The following is a 17720-nucleotide window of genomic DNA, read 5'->3' on the forward strand; positions in this document are numbered from 1 at the left end:
TCTGAAATACATTATTACATCAATTTTGAATTTTTAATATTTCAGCCAACAGTTTACTCATATTAAACAGAAAACTGATAATTTATGTGGTTTCACGCTGTGCTATTGTTGACAAATATTTATGAGTCGTATTTAGTTAAACATTATTGTAGAACAAAGTCTGGAAATGGAAGGGGATTAAAGTCTAGTCCTCGGTCCACTGGAAGGGTTGAGGAGGTTCAGGTTCTGTTCCTTCATCTTCATCCTTCTCACCCTGAAAAATTAGTTTGTTTATTAAATGAAAAAAAAACAACCTAGTTTTCTTATTCCTTTATCTTTGCATTTTGATGTCCTATATATTTTAAAAAATGAATTATACTAGATCTCGGGGCCAAAATTGAAATTAAACCATCAGGATGGACATTTGTAAAGATTAGAAAATTAGTTTATTGAAGAATAAGTTCCTTCCAGGGACTGGAGACCTAAATTCAAGTGATCTTCCTAAGTGGCATAACCAATTCACAAAGGTACACCTTGAAAAAGACATTCTTCTTAAATTTGTATCCTTCGGAAAACTTAACATTAACAACTGTGTTCTCTGTAAAAGTGCGGATGCCATTTTATAAATGAAGGATCACTTGAAACTGCGTCTACAGTCCCTTTAATGAAAATGTTACTAACCTTGTTAACGACCATAGGTTCCACTATCTCCTCCTTCTCCCCGGAGAGGTTCTTGAGCATGATGATACCGCCGATACTCAACTCTTTCACGTTCTCATACTTTCCTATAAAATATAAATACAGTCAGTCAGTTTGGTGCACATACATAAACACATTGAGACTTAACCCGTTCAAGATATCATATTTCTGCTTTGAATTATTCATCAACTTTAAGCCATGAAATTGCTGATTCATTAAAATGTATTTTCTCTGGATTCAAACCGCTAAAGATTTAGATTTTTCTGTTTTTAAACTCAAGTCTACCTCCTCTTCACAAATAATTGATTTCATCTGTAAGCACAAACATCATGCCATGACCGGGTTAAGAAATAAGCATCATCACTGTGTACAATCAATGCTTTGGAAAATAAGAGAAATTTTGTATTAAATAAGAGCTCAATAACATAGATAAATCTGATTTTTATCAAATCCTTTAGTATAAAAAGATGTATTTTGCTTGCAGAATTTCAGTGCATGTCTTCAAGTTTGAATGTTACTAAATATTAAACTGATCCAATTTCACGTCAGCACTTAACATTGGCAGCAAGCGTACACGTGCATTAAAGCAAAATTATCGCTATCTCACCTAAAAGTTGTGATCTCAGATATTATACCAAGTTGTAATATTTCTATTGTATGTACTCACCATCCTCCATGTGAATAACTTTAAGCTGTGCCTTCATAACTCTGGCAGGGTTGGACAGCATTTCAAACAAAGGTTCCTCTTTCTTCTCCTCAATCTCCTCATCCTTCTTCTTATCCTCTTCATCCTTCTTTTTATCTTCTTCCATCTTCTCCTCCTTCTTCTTCTCTTCCTTCTCATCAACCTCCATTTTATCATCTTCTTTTTTCTTCCTCTCTGCCTCCTTCTTCTTCTGCTTGTTGGTGATTGAGAGGATGGCTGTGGCGACCTTCTCCTTGTCCTCCTTCTTCTTCTCCTCTAGAGGAGCAGGGTAACCGTATGTGCTGGGTTTCGCTGCTGATTTGAACTGGACTACAGGCATATCCAGATCCTACAATATAATTATTGATACAACTAAAGAGGAGAGGTGTTTATTTCAGGTGTTAGATCTCAAAGCCCCTAGGAGTTTGAAACCAGGGGTTGGATTAATTTAGTAGGAAGAGATAGTTGAACTAAAAATGGTTGATTAACTAATTTGCTAGTACACTCTCCGCCGCACTAGAAAAGTGGTTCAACTACCCTTACCTAGTTCATTAAACAATAAATATTGAGTATTTATGCACGTTAAAACATTCTCTTTTTTTTTCAATTTCAAGTCTGCTAAGGCGAAAGCAGAAATTAACAATTATTATATATAAATATACTACAGGAATGTAAAGATTGTAACCTTGTTAAGTCCAATGACAGCAGTAGGCTGGAATGCTAGGCTAAGGAAGTGTGAGAGAGGGAACCAGTACCAGTACTGTGTAAACACCAGCATACCAACTACACCCAACATATTGGTGTGTCCTGTTCTACTCTGCAGGCTCACTGTCACGTTCCGTCCTCCAGCATCAATAATACCCTGGGCCAAGATTGCACCAAACTTAGCCATCACGTCCTCGTGTTTGTCGTTGATCACCTTGGTGTACAGAGCCCTGAATATAAGAAAGTGAGCTTCAAGACAAAGATTAAAAAAAGTGAAACACTGAAATGGTAAGAGGAGAAAAACAAGAGCAAGAAAGTAAGAAAGAAAGAAGAAAAGGTGAAAAAGAGAGTGAATCTTTACATATTTCCAAGAGTTAGAAACAAAGTTAAATAAGGTTTACAAGTTGAAATGGGTAGAATAATGAAAAGATGCAAAAATAAAATTAAGAATAGATGGATTTCTATAAAATATTGAGAGAAAAATTGAGGGTAGAATACTGAATACACATAACAGAGGGAGAAACGAAATATCGAAGTAAAGAAAAAAAAATTGAAAATCGAACAAAAGAAGTTTTAAGATCAAATCGTGGCTGACCTGAACTCCTTGACCTTAGGGCAAGTGACCTCTGTCTGCTGAACCAATATCATAGCTGACGCAATCAGAGCTCCTTGACGCACATAGTTAACAGGATCGTTCCTCATTGGTTCAATAAGCGCGAGCGCCTCCTTGTTTCCGGTTCCTGAGCACGCTATACCGAGCGCCATTGCAGCGCCGTACCGTACATGAGGGTTGTAGGATTCAGAGAGTAGCTGTACAACACCTTCATAATATTTTCAGTTAGTTAATATCAACTTATATTGGAATTCAAAATAAATACAGAAAATAATGACTAGTAGTATATGCAACAGGGATTTTCTTAAGAAGTCAGCCCCCTCCCCTTCTAATTGGGGAAACCGCAAAATAAATGAGGTTTGGACCTTGGGTAAAAAGTAACAAAGAGAGAGGGGGTGGGGGGTGGGGCCAGTTGTCAGATTTAAATTTTTCTCTTTAAAGATTATGTTACTATGTAAACAAAAAGTTAACATTAAGAATACCTGGACAGTGGTCGGGTTGTTTGAAGAGCAGGAATCCTAGTCCTGTAACTGCAGCTCGTCTTACATCATCGTTTACATCGGAGACAGCAACATGAAGGAGTTGTCTGATGGCCTTATTGTTGCCGGTTCCACAGTACGCCATAGCGATGGTGTACATTCCAGACCTAGACAGTACATTCAGTTCACAACAGAATATCGTTATAAACTAGGTTTCATGAATACAGAAAAGCCTAAGACAATAATTAAGTATGGACTTATTTTTTCATATCGTTCTTTGTATTTTCTTTTTTCTTTTAAATATTTCTTGAATTAAAATCTACATATGTGTAAAAACTCAATATTCATGTTTTACCTTCTTAGAATAGCATCCTTGTCCTGTGACAGGGAAGTAATTAAAGGATCCGCTTCCTCTAGTCTTCCGTACATAACCAGAGATATTCCGACAGCCAAACCTAAATACAAACCTTTTCTTTTCTTTTTTTACTTGTCATTCCCTGCCTCTTCTCTAATTTCTTGTAGTTTTTGAGAAAAAGTAATAAATGTAAACAGAATACTCTAGAATCTCTTGAATAAATGTAATTACCTCTTAGAATCTTCTCGTGTTGTGTCTCCTGAGCGTATGCAACCATATCCTCAATAGCTGCAGCAGATTTACTTCCTAGCTCACATAGACCCATAGCTAGTCCAGCAGCTTCTCCAGTAACAGCATCATCCTAGGCAACCAAGCATTAGGATTCGGGACTTACTTTTAAGTACTCACAGAGTTAAAAAAGGAGCTAAATTGCATGTTTTAAATAAATAGAAATCCGAGGATATTTGATATTCTCAATTTCCTTCATCGTTGAATATATGGTACACTTGAATTCCTTAATCTTAATCCTTAGTCATAAGTGTGTATACTTTTCTGTTTGCTACCCCCCAAGGGGAGGGGGGGGGGGGTAAAAAATATCAGCTTTCATTGGGATTGGGGAAAAAAATAAAGAAAAAAGGGGGGAAGGGGAAAAGGAAAAATGGGAAGGGGAAAAGGAAAAAGGGAAGGAGAAAGGGAAGATAAGAGGGGGAAGAGAAAAGGGAGAAGAGGGAAGGAAAAAAGGGAAAAGAGGCAATAGGGAAAGGAAAAGGGGCGAAAGGGAAGGGAAAAGGGGTAAGAGGGGAGGTAAAAGGGACAAGAGAGAAGGGAAAAGGGTGAAGGGAAAAGGGGAAAAGGGTGAAGGGAAAAGAGGAAGAGGGAAGGGAAAAACCACCAAATTTTTTTTGTTTGATTCAGAAATGCTTAAAAAAAACTCAGGAGGATCTTGAAGTTGACTAAAACACACCATTATACAACTAAAATCCCAAAAAATATCTTTGCAAGGAGGGATCTGCCCCCCCCCGCCGCAGCAAACTTCTTCCAAGTTTACGCGGGCTTCGTAAACCTGTAAAATATACCTATTTTTAAATTATGATTCTGAAGGGGGGGGGGGGGAGCAAAAATATGAGTCTCACAACTAATATACACCCCTGTAAGTCACGTTAATAAATTCCGACCTCTTAAGAAAGTGAGGAAATGAGGAAATAGAACATGTATGAATATTGATTATACCTGATAAAGGCAGAACTTCAGCTGCTCATAAACATCTGCTCTATGGGTTCCCATAGCAGCTAGACCCAGCCCTAGGCAGCCACCATGCTTGATCTGCTCACTGGTAGCTTCCTTTACTTGACCTAGGGAGCAGTTTATTATTAGACATCACAACTACTTCCAGATAAAATGAAATAAAATACAGGGGTTACTTAAGGCTCCATTTTCTATATATATAATAAAGTACTAATCTATGTTTATTTGTTTAAATGTCCGATCATAACTCATGAACACCTAAACTAATTTGCCACTAATTTTGAATGGAGAACTCGGTAGAACCAAGGAAATGTTCTTAAACTGGTTTTAACAAGTTCAGTTGGTTGACTTTTAAAGGGAAAACTTTAGACAAAACTGCGGTTCCCTAGCTAGTACAGAATAAACTTGTCTTCAGTCAAGCGTTCAAACAACTCGTTTTTCATTAACAACCCTCTTAGACACCTTTTACAATTCTTCCTCTCCCCTCTCCTTTCGCTTTTTCGAGATTTCTTATAATGTCAGATATTAAAATAATCATACCTAACAGATATTCGGTGATTTCTCCGCCATGGTTGGCATGAATAAGACCCAGGGCGTACAATCCTCCGCCCTCGGCGTATCCAGAGCTTGTTCCTGCAGAGTCCTTCGGTAGATAACTCTGCATCAAGGATAAAGACTCCTTCTCATGTCCCCTAGAGATGATAAATAACCGAAGTCTGAATGGATTTTTTCATTTTGATTTTTAAAAAATATATCTGGACTTTATGAACAAAGATTTTTAAAGAAACTTCTTTAATTTTCCTTAACAAATATTGAAGTGAGATTACTGATATATTGCATCACTATTCTTGACAATGTTAACACTAATTAAAGTATGTTAATGCTGACCTATGAATAACTCCGAGAGTAGCAGTAGCAGATAGTTTTGCCCAGTTAGTTGCTCTGCTCAACCAATCCAAGTTATCCCTGCAATATAATGTCAAAGTTAGGGCATGGGAATATGTCAACCAAAATCAACCATAATCCATAAAATTCAACCAAAATCAACCAATATCAACCAAAATCGACCAAAATCGACCAAATTCAACCAATTTCAACCAAAATCAACCAAAATCAACCTAAATCAACAGTTGTAGGGATGGCCTAAGACTCCAATAGTGGATTAGAGTTTTAAGTCCTTTCCATGTCCTGGTTTTTCCGCCCGGGCTTCATATCTGATCAGTCATCAACCCAAATCCACCACATCAACAGTATCAAATCAAATCATATTAAATCTTGAAATTGGGGACTGCTACAGGTTCCGTCAGCACAGATCAAATCAAACATTAGAATAAATGAAAACATCCATAACAAATCAAATCATTGAATTTGACGAAGTTCAAATCAGCTTACTTAAAGCAACATCAAACATCAACATCAATATTGTATGAACAAACTTAAACTAAAGAATAAAAATATAACCTAAGAAACTGATCGTGTGTTGTTCCACTGTGCATAAATCCGTTTGCAATAACAGTCGCTGTATGACAGATACTTACTCGAACAGCATCCTTAACAGACAAAATATTGTTGGAAATATAATTTTTTTAGTTTCCTTAAAGGGACCGTTGGCGAAATCTCAAGTTATCATCCAAGCAAAGATGTCAAGATCTGATTTACGGCGGTACCCTTAAGAGCTTCGTCTTATCAAGTATTATATAGAAATCTCCATATTCAATCTAAATTTTTGATCAGATTAAGGTTTTAAGGGTACCGTTGTAAATTTTGCATTACCACCTATAAATGGAGGGTCACTTGAAATAACGCTTACAGTCCTTTTAAAACATCTTTGTAATTCGTGTCACCAATCATACATTTAATAATTCAATAAAGACGTTAGAAATATTCCTGTTTAGGAGAGAAATACATTTTGGGTTTATTTTCAGTTATCACCCTTAAAGAAACCAATTTAAACCTTTGTGTTCTTCAGGATGAGAGGATCAGTTTTATCATTCCTTATCAGGAACTGGAGATGAAGATAGATGGGTTTCTCTCCAGAGAGGATACTGGAGAGTTTCCCAACCCTAGTTTTTAGTTCCTGTTCTTCAGTACTCAGTTCCGGTTCCTAGATAGAAATTCATAAAAAAAATCATCTAATAATTAACCCCGTAAATAAGTTGAGGAAAATGTTTTTTCTTCTCGTAAAGTTATGATGCAACTCATAACAGTGCAGATATTGGCTCGAGCTAATCAAAAAAGTTAAGTTTTTTAGATAAACTTTCTTCCGATATTTAGGATCGTAAATACTGACAATAAAATTCAAAAGTTTTAAATATGGTATTTTCTAAAATTTTTACCTTTTGTTCTTCTTTTTTCTCCTCTTTCGTCTCATCTGTCTCCATACTCTCCTCCCCCTCCTGGGGTACCAGCTGACCACCCTGGGGGACAGGGGCGGTCTTTTTGATGGCAGCAAGCACCCTGCTCAGGAACTGCTGGGTGGCGGACTCATACATGTCGAAGGCGATCTGGTAAGCCATCAGGGAATCCTCCTCGGTTCCCTTGGACAGTCTCTCTAAAATAAAATATATTTCATGGTGATCCCTTAAAAACACCAACAACAGTGACTTCCTCTCTATCCTAACCTATCTTTTTGCTATAAAAAGCTGGAAGCCAAAATTTAAGGAATTTTTAGTCCTGTAGTTGGAAAATGTCCTCTTCTATAAGGTTGGATGCTATAAATATTTCATCTTCAACTAAACTAATGATAAGTTTACTACTAATGAAAACTAATGATACACGGTTTTTACCTAATATATCTGCAACTGCCATAGGTTCATCTAAGAAGATGAGACACTGACACATCTGAACATAGTCCGGTGTTGTGAGACCCCTGTAGAGCTTGACAAGGGTCCTGAGCAGCTCCCCTCTGTAGGTTCTGTTCTGGATCAGGTTCATCACAACACGGAATGCGTAGCCAAGCATGTCACAAACCTTAACAAATATTTATAATTTATATAATATAACACAACATAAAATGTATTTCTTGTCTGTCCGTCTCTAATAATTTGATTTGCATCTTAAAAATGTAAAAAAGTTAATAAACCGAAAAGATACGAATATTCTTTATATTTGGCCAAGATAAAAATTCATTAAATAGAATTTCGTGGTTTTAAATGCTTACATAATAAATCAAACATGACACTCGACGTTATCCAAAATTGGTAATCTAATAAAAGTACGATTGAAATCAATTTACCGAAGAACAATCTAAATAAATCTAAGATTTAGATTTCCATTAGTCGAGATTAGCGAAAAATAAACTAAATAATTATGATAAATAGTATATTATTGCTGATTTGGCTATGTAGTAAATCCGATAAGAATGTGGTATAATATTTAATGCATTGTATGTAAAGTATACTGTATATTGTATGTACATACAGTCATACAATGTAGTATGTATGCTGGAAAAATTTATTAATAGCTTCCATTTCGTAATAAAAGAAACATCGTGCAAATCTTGAATGACCAATTCGATGTTTAAGATTCATGCGAAGTTGAGTCAGTGATAAGGGTTTGAACCGGGGGTAGGTCGTTCATCGAACCCTCCAAATTAATTTAATTCGGACCCAGGAGAGTTTTCTGGATAAATCTTATTACCTGTTCGTCTGATAGTTTACCGGTTACAGCTCTTTCAAAAATATCCATTCTCTTTGTTTCAATTGCAATTCCCAAAGCCTGGCGGTATTGACCGTGCTCAAAGCATCTTAAAAACAGAACAAACATGAACTTTACGTTTGATTAATAATTATTGAAAACTGTTACTATATGAAGCAGTCTCAGAAAATTGTTAACGTGAAATTAAAAATTACGAGATTTTGACTTGAATATTCCAAACTTTTATTGTTCATTATATCTTTAAGAAAATATACTCGTAAGCTCTAATATATATTTATATAAACTTCTTCTCCGATAAGTAAAAGTTTAAAGGGTAATATAAATAAATAAATAATAATTTTTATCAGTAATAATTAAATGAAGGGTCGTTTAGAATTAAGTGATGATTCTTTTAAAATTTCACTCTTTTATAATATAAAACTGGTCTTACCTGTCAAACATTCTATCAACAATTGCCTCCAAACGTTTATCTACAACCTTCTCCCCAGACTAGACAAATAAAATTGTTAAGTTTTATTACAAATATATATGGTAAAAAAATAAAACATCAACTGGCAAATCCTAATTTTTAGGAGGATAATTGATAACTTATTCAAGAAAATATATACGCTTAAAAATATTGAAAGACTAACCTCTAGAAAAGCCAGGCGCTTGCTGGTGTAAATATCAATACACTTGGCAATGATTGTCTCAACATACTGAGAGCTGCTGGTCACATCAAACAGGTTTCCAGCTCCCAGGGCGTAGTCCAGGCTAACCTCGTAGCTGCCCAGGTGGTAGAATACCTTGCTGGCTACCACTGCAGCTAACTCACGGACCTTCATGATAAAGAGATTGTTATTGATAAAAAAGAAAAGGCGCGTATACAAGGTAAATAAAGATTTTCAAGGGGGGTTCAGCCCCCCCCCCCCTAGCCTGGAATGTCAATAATTGATAAGCTCCCCCACCCTACTCCCAGAAAAATTCCTGTATATGCCCCTGAGAAGAAAGAGAAAATTTCAAAATTTCGAACACAAATCGTTATCATATAAATGACTCACTGGGTCAATACATTTCTGTCTCATGCTATAAATAATTTCTTTTTCACATATTCTTACACTCAAAATGTAGTTAACTGAGTTTAAAAGTTCACTGATAACACAAAGTGATCGAAAGTGTTTTTTTTTCAGGCAATCCCATCAGGATCACAGATGAAATTTTAAATACAGTTAAAAGTACATTAGTGCGGGTTAGAAAATATGTTCGTCTTCAAAATAAAATACATTTGTCTAACCTCTATAGGGTAGAGCTTGTCCTCGTAGATCTCCTCAATTGCCTGGATTGAGTCAGATATTTCAGCCCAGAACTCATCCACCACAAGATCTAGCTTCTTCAGTGCAAACTGGGTCAGCTGGATCTAAACACACAAATTCAACAACTAAAATTTTAATTTATGTTAAAGGGACTGCGGACATAAATTCAAGTGGGCTTTTATTTGAAGATTTGTATACTCGATTTACAAGAGAACTCTCAAACCTTTGTCTAAGCAAAAAGTTTCGACTTATCTTATATATCTAAAGCTTTATAATTTTAGATTGCAGTAATCTAAAAATGTATTTTGCAGATTAAGCCAGCAAAGAAAATAATAAAAATTGACCCAACAAAAGGTTTTAAATCTTGAATTAAAGGTTTTAAATTGAAATCACATTAGATATATTCCTTCATGAGTTCCCTTTGTATTTCTACTGAGCCTTAAAATAGAGGATAACGCTAGTGACACTAGTGTTCGATAATTACATCATGCAATGTTTAATTATCAAACAGTGCAATATGCAATATGCTTCTGCACTTGTATCAATCAAGGTCAGTAGACGAACAAAGACATTTTACTTTCAAGGGGGACTATTTCTTATATACTAACTGAAAATAATGGCAAAACTTCCAATGACTTAAATCCCAATCGAATTCAAATGACGTCAATTTTAAGAGTTGTTTGCCCGATTTACAATGGTACCCTGGTAACAAAGATCTGGTCATTTTTCAACCTTGAAAAATGTTTTATTCTGACAATTTCCTTCATTAACACTTAACAGGATAACTCACTAATCCACCTGCTGTGACACGGTTATGCCAATAATAATACTTTAATAACAGCAAAACTTAAAATTAAGTCTCTAATCCCTTTGAAAACGTACACTCACTTTTATATTTGACTTACCTTAAATCTTCAGCAGAAAGAAATTATAAAATTGTTGAATTTTTTACCTTAAGTGATACATCCTCTGGCCTTGAGTCCGCCTTGACGTGTGGATTATCCTGGAGTAAGGCGAGGATTCCCCCCGCACTTGTCAACATTGTATCTGTAACATTTAGCACAGGATAATTTAGTTGTATAGAAACTGGAAATTACATTATCATCATGAAGGGGGGGGGGGGGGGGGGGTTAGTTGTAGGTCATGTACTTGGGAGTAGCGGAGAACTTGGCGTAGCTCTTGATAACCTTGTGAACAGCGTCTAGGAAATCCTTCTCCGTAGCAACCTAAAGATATATCAAGATTTCAGAATACGTTTAAGTTTCGAGAAATGAGATAAAGCTATCCTTAAACTAAAAATTACCGTTAAAAAAAATTTAACTTTTATGGTTTTCGGGGTTTCGTGAGTTAAAAGTTTAAATGTGGAATTTTTCAACAAAAAAAACACAGTTAATTTTATTTTTGGAAATTTGGAACACAATTTTTTTTCATGAATCGATCAAATTCTTATTTTTCAATTCAGAAAGTTTCGATTTTTTTCAATTTGCTAATATTTGAACGAACGGAATTTAAAGTCTAAAATGTAATAAGTTAATAACATCAGGTTTCAAAGATTAAGGTATTGGAAACTTAAGACTTTGAGGAGAGTAATTAGTTTGTGACGCGAATTATTTGTAATGAAATTATCCATAAAAATAAAGTAGGCCAAATCTCTCTCCCCCTTCTCCTATTCAAACCTATCATAATACGAAAGTTTTGTTATTACCTTCCTCCTGGACCTGATGGCGAACATGCCGGCCTCTGTGCACACACTCCTGATCTCAGCTCCAGTAGAGTTGGGACACAGGCGAGCCAACAGCTCATACCTTCATTACAAACAGGTTAATTAATAGTAACAATCGATGCATGTCAAAATCACAACTAACCCTGGTTAAGATTTGTTCCACGCAAACCATTCAAACTGTTTGTTTTACGTAAATTTGAAAAGCTAACACCACGAGCGACACCTAAATTTTATGCCCTTGAATACCTTTCTAATTCTTCCAAAAGTCTCCCCTCCCAAGCTTTAGGAACCCGACCGTCAGCAGAAGTATTAAACAACTCTCTCCCCCACTTTTGCTTTCCGAAGGGCCGGTCCCCTGGTACAAGCTACAGTACACAGGTTATGATTTGAAAGCCCCCAATTTAAAATCAAGTATAGATAGATGTTTGTAATAAAATACTAATAAATACCTGATATCCTTCTCTACAGACATAGATCTGGCGTGAATCTTGAATATATTGGTTCTACCGTCTAGATCAGGGAGAGAGAATTCAACCTTACGATCCAATCTACCAGGACGCATTAGTGCAGGATCCAGGGTGTCAGGTCGGTTAGTTGCCATCAATACCTGGATTTTAGGTTTTAAAAAAAGGATATCTCAAATCTTTTAAGTATCTTTACACACACAAAAATATACTTTTATGAGGAAGAGAATTTTTGAAAATGAAGGATTTCATAACTACAAACTTTTAAGTTAAAAATATATAAAATAGTGCAAAAAAATGAAGAGCGCCCGGATTCATTTGGTATTTTTAGAATAAAACTCGAAAAATTCAGTAAAAAGCACGATTGTCTGCCAATTCTCACATTTTCCATCCTTACTTCTTAACTCCCCATCAAATCCAGCCCCCTCCCAGTTCTCTCCTTTCATACCACAACCACAGGAAGTCACCAAAAAACCTCTCCATTAAGTATATTTACCTTGATATTACCCCTTGGGTCGAATCCATCAAGTTGGTTAATCAACTCCAACATAGTTCTCTGAACCTCATTATCTCCTCCGGCCCCGTCATCAAACCTTGAAAGAAATAATCAAAATCATCGCCGAGATCAAAAACTATCAGGAGTGTATATAATTCCATTTTTTTTTATTCTTTTCTCCCCTCTCAAATTTATTTTTGATTTCGTTCCCCAAATTCGGGAGCTAAAAAGACGTTATTTTTTAACAGTGCATTATAATCCCTAAAATGATGCATTTTAAAAAGCATAAATGGCGACGTAGGCAATTTTTTTTTTGCTTTTGGTAATGGTATGGTGGTAATAGCAAAAAAAGTCGGGATTGATTATTTGTCAGTCCTGGAGGCTATTGTTCTTGGAATTCATTTCCCATCATTTTTCTTTGGGGGAGAATTTGTGAATTTTTTAGTAGGATTGACTATTCGGAAAAATTATGAGTAATGAGCATTCTTTTATCATATTTGTTGTATAATTTTTAACACGATTTTTTGTTGCATTATAACTATTGGGTAAAATTATTTATAAATAACTCTCTGATTTTGTACTATATTCCCCTTCCCTTCACCATCTTCCAACCTTCCATCGATTCTCTACCTTCCCCTTCCCTGCGTTCCATTTCCCCAACTACCCTCCTCTTCCTCTAACCTTCCTCTTCTACTTCTTTACCTTATATCTTCCGTAGTTCCCTATATTCATCTTTACCTCTCAACCTTTCCCCGTCCCTACTTTTCCTCTTCCACACCTATCTCCTTCCCTACCAATCCTCTTCCCCTCGCTACCTTTCCCCCTTCACCACCCTTCCCCTTTTCCGCAGTTACTCTTCTCCTTTTCCTTTACTGTTTTCTTCCCCTTTTCCTTTCATTTCCCCACTTTTTCTTTCCCCTTTCTATTCCCTTTTCATATCCCTTTTCGTTTCCCATTTCCTTTCCCTTTCCCTCCTCTTGGGGGGGGGGGGGGGGGAAAGAATTTTATACAGCCTTGAAAACTATTTAACATGGATTTTGAATCCCCCCCCAATCTCTCAATTATTTCTTACTTTATGCGCATCCTAAAATTAGCTTTCGGTGCATACTCTGCAGTACATTGACCGAAGAAATATCTAGGGTTTTAGCGGAGAATGGGAGTATTAATTAATTAAATATTTAAATGATTGATAAACAACCTTTCCTTAATTTCTTATTTTTAAGAGACTGTATACGTAATTTTAAAAGACCCTCTATTTGTAGAATCGGAGGTTTGATTCGCAACGACACCCTTTAACCATTTGTCTGGTGACGGATACATCTTTATCTTTCTAACGGGATAGTGGGTGCCAGACGATAATTCGTGTGTACATTGTAATCTCAATGCCAATGAACGTTAGAGTTTCCCAGAGTTTTAAAATATATGTACCCCTGTTTAGTGTTTACCTGGCTCCTCCAACGGCGTCAATTTCGTCAAAGAAGATGAGACACGCCTTCTTAGTTCTAGCCATCTCAAACAGTTCACGAACCATCCTTGCTCCTTCTCCTACATACCTTAATAATAAAAATGTTCGAGATTTTTTTAATAATGCCGGCCAATTTAATTTTTCTAAACCAAGAAATAAAATTTCGTTTAGTTAAATTGAACTGAATCCGAATTTAATGAATTTGAGTCGCGTCTTAAATCCGCCAAAAACCGGTTTCAATTGATAGCCGGCTTAAATTTTGAAACATTGAATACAATTTTAAGTGGAACCAATCATATTTGAACCGCGTCTCAAATTTGAGACGCGACTCAAATTCTTTAAATTCGGCCTCTATTTTACTTTATTTTAAGTTAAGTCCGCGAATAATATAAATGGGTATTGGGTACTTAAGCTATTAATGGACTGCTGTTAAAAAAAAAAACATAAAATGTGCCAATTTTGGTCATGAAAGAATTTAACTACTATTGTTTGTTAAATAACAGCGTAACAGGTACTATTGTAAACCATTTAGGGCATTCTTCAGTCGAAGTTTATAAACCCAGCTAAACTAAACGTTATGAAAAATATTTCGACTACATGCTCCAGTATTTCGAAGAGAGATCTTACTTCTGAACGAGCTCGGATCCAATAACCCTGATGAAGCAAGCATCCGTCCTGTTGGCAACAGCTCGGGCACACAGTGTTTTTCCAGTTCCAGGGGGACCATACAATAATACTCCCTTGGGAGGCTCTACACAAATATTAAATCAATTTTTCTTTAAAGTCAAATCTTTTGTGCGAAATGGCGGCAATCTCGATATTCAACGTGACAACTTTTAAATTTGAGGATTAATCCTTGATCCTGTCATTTTATTTATCCCGGGTAAGGATCAACAAGGGATATCAAAGAGGAATTAAATCCACACGACTGTTAAAACTTAACGATTAACACCGATTTAACGAAAGGAAATTCTACCAGATTTATTTTTACCCAACGTAAAGATGATGTGAAAACGTTTTACGGACAAATGTCGTAATTTATCGATTATCGTCATTTTATTTTCATTTTAACTAGTTCTCAATGTGTTAATCTAAAGAATATATCCTAACCTATGCCAAGGTTAACAAATCTCTCCGGGTGTAGGAGAGGAGTCTCCACAACCTCTCTCAGCTTCTCGATCTGCTCCTTGCAACCGCCAACATCACTGTAGGTTACGTCAGGTTTCTCTTCAACCTAGATTTTTAAAAGATTTGAAATACAATATAGCAACGATTTTTCAATATCTTTTAAAAAAAAATTGAACAGTTTTTACTTCAATGTACAAGGTAACAGGACACAGTTAGATTACAAATTAATGGTCTACTAGATATTAAATACAAAATTGGCGAATTAATTAATGCCAGGAAGAAATTATCATGGAATTAGACTGTATCAGCTGATTTACTTGGAAGATAATAGTTCAAAACTGCAGACAGGGGAGTGTGTAGGAATGGGACCCCCCCCCCCCCCCCGGTTTAATTAATACGAACCTGCATCATAGTAACTGTTGGATCTATCTTAGGAGGGAGAGGAATATGAATCTGATATTTATTTCTATCCACACCAACCCTCATCCCCTCCTCAATATCAGTTGGAGCAACACTATCCGCCAGATCAACTACAAACTTGGCAAACTGTTTTACGTTGATAATATATTTAGGATCCTCGGAGTCAGCGTTGATAATCTTGGTGCATCGTGCCACCTGAAGGATAGATTGTTTAGTGAATATATTTATATGGGAGTATGTTGTAACTTGATCTAGATAGTGTGCAGTTCTATCAATACTGAATTGTTATGTTGCACACAACCCCTCTTATTAGGACAACCTCATACTCATTTCTCATCAAACTCGTTACATTTAGTTGTAGTTGTAGTTTGATACCTCTTATCTAGTAAATAATGTGGAAGATAACGAAGTTTTCCAACTGTTAAATTTGTTTTATTTCTCCAATGTTCCTGAAGCAAGAAATGCGCAAGACCCCATAAATGAAATTGAACAGTTTTTAAAAACAGAAACATGGATATCTAACTCATACTTAATCAGACAAAGCTTTAACGGGTATCGTTCAAACCACTATCGATGGGGGATCGCTTAATATTTCATTTCCAGTTCCTTTAAACTTTCCCTCCGGCCCCGTCTGATCGATAATTCTTCCTTTCTCCAGCCCCCGTTTCTTTAATATTAAGCAAGCTCCCACCCCCTTCATACCCCTCTGAAGAACTAAGAACAAAAAAATATCTTGAATAGGTGGAATTCTAAGGAAATAAAAACATACGTCAGTTCATTAGTTACTGATTAGCTAACCTGTAATGGTTGCTCGGACTGCATAGACTGTTTATCGGCTGCAAGATCCCATAGTGCAGGAGGAGCAAGTCCTTAAAAATATGTATGTCAATACGAGTTAAGCGTGCAAGCTTTTAACTCTCCTTTTTAAAATCCAACGTACTAATCTTTCAAGAAAATATAAAGCTATCCCATGTAAAATGAGAAAATTATTTTAAAAGTAAGTGCAGGGATCACCATATGTATGACCTCTAGCAATTGTATTCACCTGTATCGGATTCTTTGATCCCGGCCAACTCATTCACACGCTTCGATATCTCAGCAATATCATTCTCTACAGCCTGTAAATACAGGGGATATTAGTTCCAAAACCAACAATTGGTCCATTTCTGACACTGAGTGTTAGAAGTAAGCACAAATTGAAAGGCTGAGTTTTTAGAATCCTGGTCCATATGGAGATATAAAGTCGATAGTAAAAACTATGACCAACATTTATTAAACTCCTTTCGGAAATCAAAATTTTAAAAGGAATCTTTTTATATTAAAACCCTTGGCCGTTTTCAAGACACTGTCGGGGTTTCCATTTTCGAATATATTCTGAATTTGAATCATTGTCGCATTTTCGAGAAAAAAACCCCTTCTGTGTATAATCCGCAATTTAAACAAAACTCACTATCATAACTTACAAAATGAATCACTGAAAACAAAAATTATCTTTTTTAGAAAAAAATTAACTGCTGAACTAGAATCTAAATATCCTTATTTTATTTGTTAAATAAGAAAACAGATGATTTATTTAGCCGCATTTAAAACAAATAGTTTCCCGCATTTCTTGTTAAATCTATATTGTAAGAACAAAATTATCTAATTATCTTAATTTCTCAATGCCGTAATAATTTTATAATTATAAAAGAACAGTTTGTTTATACGTTCTATTTTGTTTATATTTTACCGTATCAAATAATCTTGTTTTGTTATGTAAGTGCGTAAATGCTTGAAAAGTGACATTAGTATGAATTCAAGTTAACTGTCTCAAAACCAGGATATGTTCCGAAAACGCGACACGAGCTGAAATGCGTTAATTGTTTCAAAATAGGGTTATGTTCAAAAATAAAATCAAGTATCAAAAACGAATTCCCACACTCTATTATTAGTTTAAAGTGGATGTTTCTTGTTTCAGTATATAGTTTTACTCATTTACGCATAGAAAAATAACTTTGCAGAGCTGGCATTCTCAGTATTAGAACTGGGCCAAGTGTTAGTTTTTAAACTAATGTCCCCCTAATTAGAGGTTTTAGAACAATGGAGAGTGTAATAGAGATTGTTTGCAATACATAATAACAATCTAATGTGACTTGTGACTTATTAGAATAGTTTTAGAACTAGTTTTATTTTGAACAATATTCAGCAAATTGTATTTGCACGCTATGGCCTGGCCTTTCTGTCCTGCTTAGAAATATACTACAGACTTCTTTAATTCTGTTTTTGTTTACACAAAAATACTTAGTTCTTGAGCTACCCTTAAATGTCCTAATGAA

General features: G+C 35.6%; 2 protein-coding genes across 2 annotated transcripts in view; both read right to left on the reverse strand.

The window, feature by feature from the left end:
* The window catches only part of LOC111697153 (26S proteasome non-ATPase regulatory subunit 1), a 19824-nt gene continuing 2104 nt past the window's right edge, over positions 1 to 17720 (reverse strand). The window contains exons 2-22 of the mRNA XM_023467054.1: positions 13719 to 13722; positions 10662 to 10758; positions 9691 to 9813; positions 9050 to 9235; positions 8848 to 8906; positions 8400 to 8505; positions 7547 to 7730; positions 7097 to 7311; positions 6715 to 6864; positions 6222 to 6310; positions 5649 to 5726; positions 5301 to 5452; positions 4746 to 4867; positions 3747 to 3876; positions 3516 to 3615; positions 3164 to 3327; positions 2664 to 2889; positions 2049 to 2298; positions 1346 to 1712; positions 661 to 764; positions 1 to 253 (exon numbers count right to left, since the gene is read on the reverse strand). Coding sequence (XP_023322822.1) covers positions 185 to 253; positions 661 to 764; positions 1346 to 1712; positions 2049 to 2298; positions 2664 to 2889; positions 3164 to 3327; positions 3516 to 3615; positions 3747 to 3876; positions 4746 to 4867; positions 5301 to 5452; positions 5649 to 5726; positions 6222 to 6310; positions 6715 to 6864; positions 7097 to 7311; positions 7547 to 7730; positions 8400 to 8505; positions 8848 to 8906; positions 9050 to 9235; positions 9691 to 9813; positions 10662 to 10751 — 2964 coding nt within the window. The 5' untranslated portion in view covers positions 10752 to 10758; positions 13719 to 13722 and the 3' untranslated portion in view covers positions 1 to 184. The remainder of the gene's footprint in view (positions 254 to 660; positions 765 to 1345; positions 1713 to 2048; positions 2299 to 2663; positions 2890 to 3163; positions 3328 to 3515; positions 3616 to 3746; positions 3877 to 4745; positions 4868 to 5300; positions 5453 to 5648; positions 5727 to 6221; positions 6311 to 6714; positions 6865 to 7096; positions 7312 to 7546; positions 7731 to 8399; positions 8506 to 8847; positions 8907 to 9049; positions 9236 to 9690; positions 9814 to 10661; positions 10759 to 13718; positions 13723 to 17720) is intronic.
* The window catches only part of LOC111697157 (26S proteasome regulatory subunit 7), a 7459-nt gene continuing 555 nt past the window's right edge, over positions 10817 to 17720 (reverse strand). Inside the window, exons 3-12 of the mRNA XM_023467060.1 lie at positions 16451 to 16523; positions 16204 to 16274; positions 15388 to 15600; positions 14968 to 15091; positions 14485 to 14608; positions 13838 to 13945; positions 12393 to 12489; positions 11882 to 12039; positions 11415 to 11514; positions 10817 to 10935 (exon numbers count right to left, since the gene is read on the reverse strand). Of these exons, the coding sequence (XP_023322828.1) occupies positions 10840 to 10935; positions 11415 to 11514; positions 11882 to 12039; positions 12393 to 12489; positions 13838 to 13945; positions 14485 to 14608; positions 14968 to 15091; positions 15388 to 15600; positions 16204 to 16274; positions 16451 to 16523 (1164 nt within the window). The 3' untranslated portion in view covers positions 10817 to 10839. The remainder of the gene's footprint in view (positions 10936 to 11414; positions 11515 to 11881; positions 12040 to 12392; positions 12490 to 13837; positions 13946 to 14484; positions 14609 to 14967; positions 15092 to 15387; positions 15601 to 16203; positions 16275 to 16450; positions 16524 to 17720) is intronic.

Source organism: Eurytemora carolleeae, unplaced genomic scaffold (assembly GCF_000591075.1).
Source record: "Eurytemora carolleeae unplaced genomic scaffold, Eaff_2.0 scaffold128, whole genome shotgun sequence".
Lineage (NCBI taxonomy): Eukaryota > Metazoa > Arthropoda > Copepoda > Calanoida > Temoridae > Eurytemora > Eurytemora carolleeae.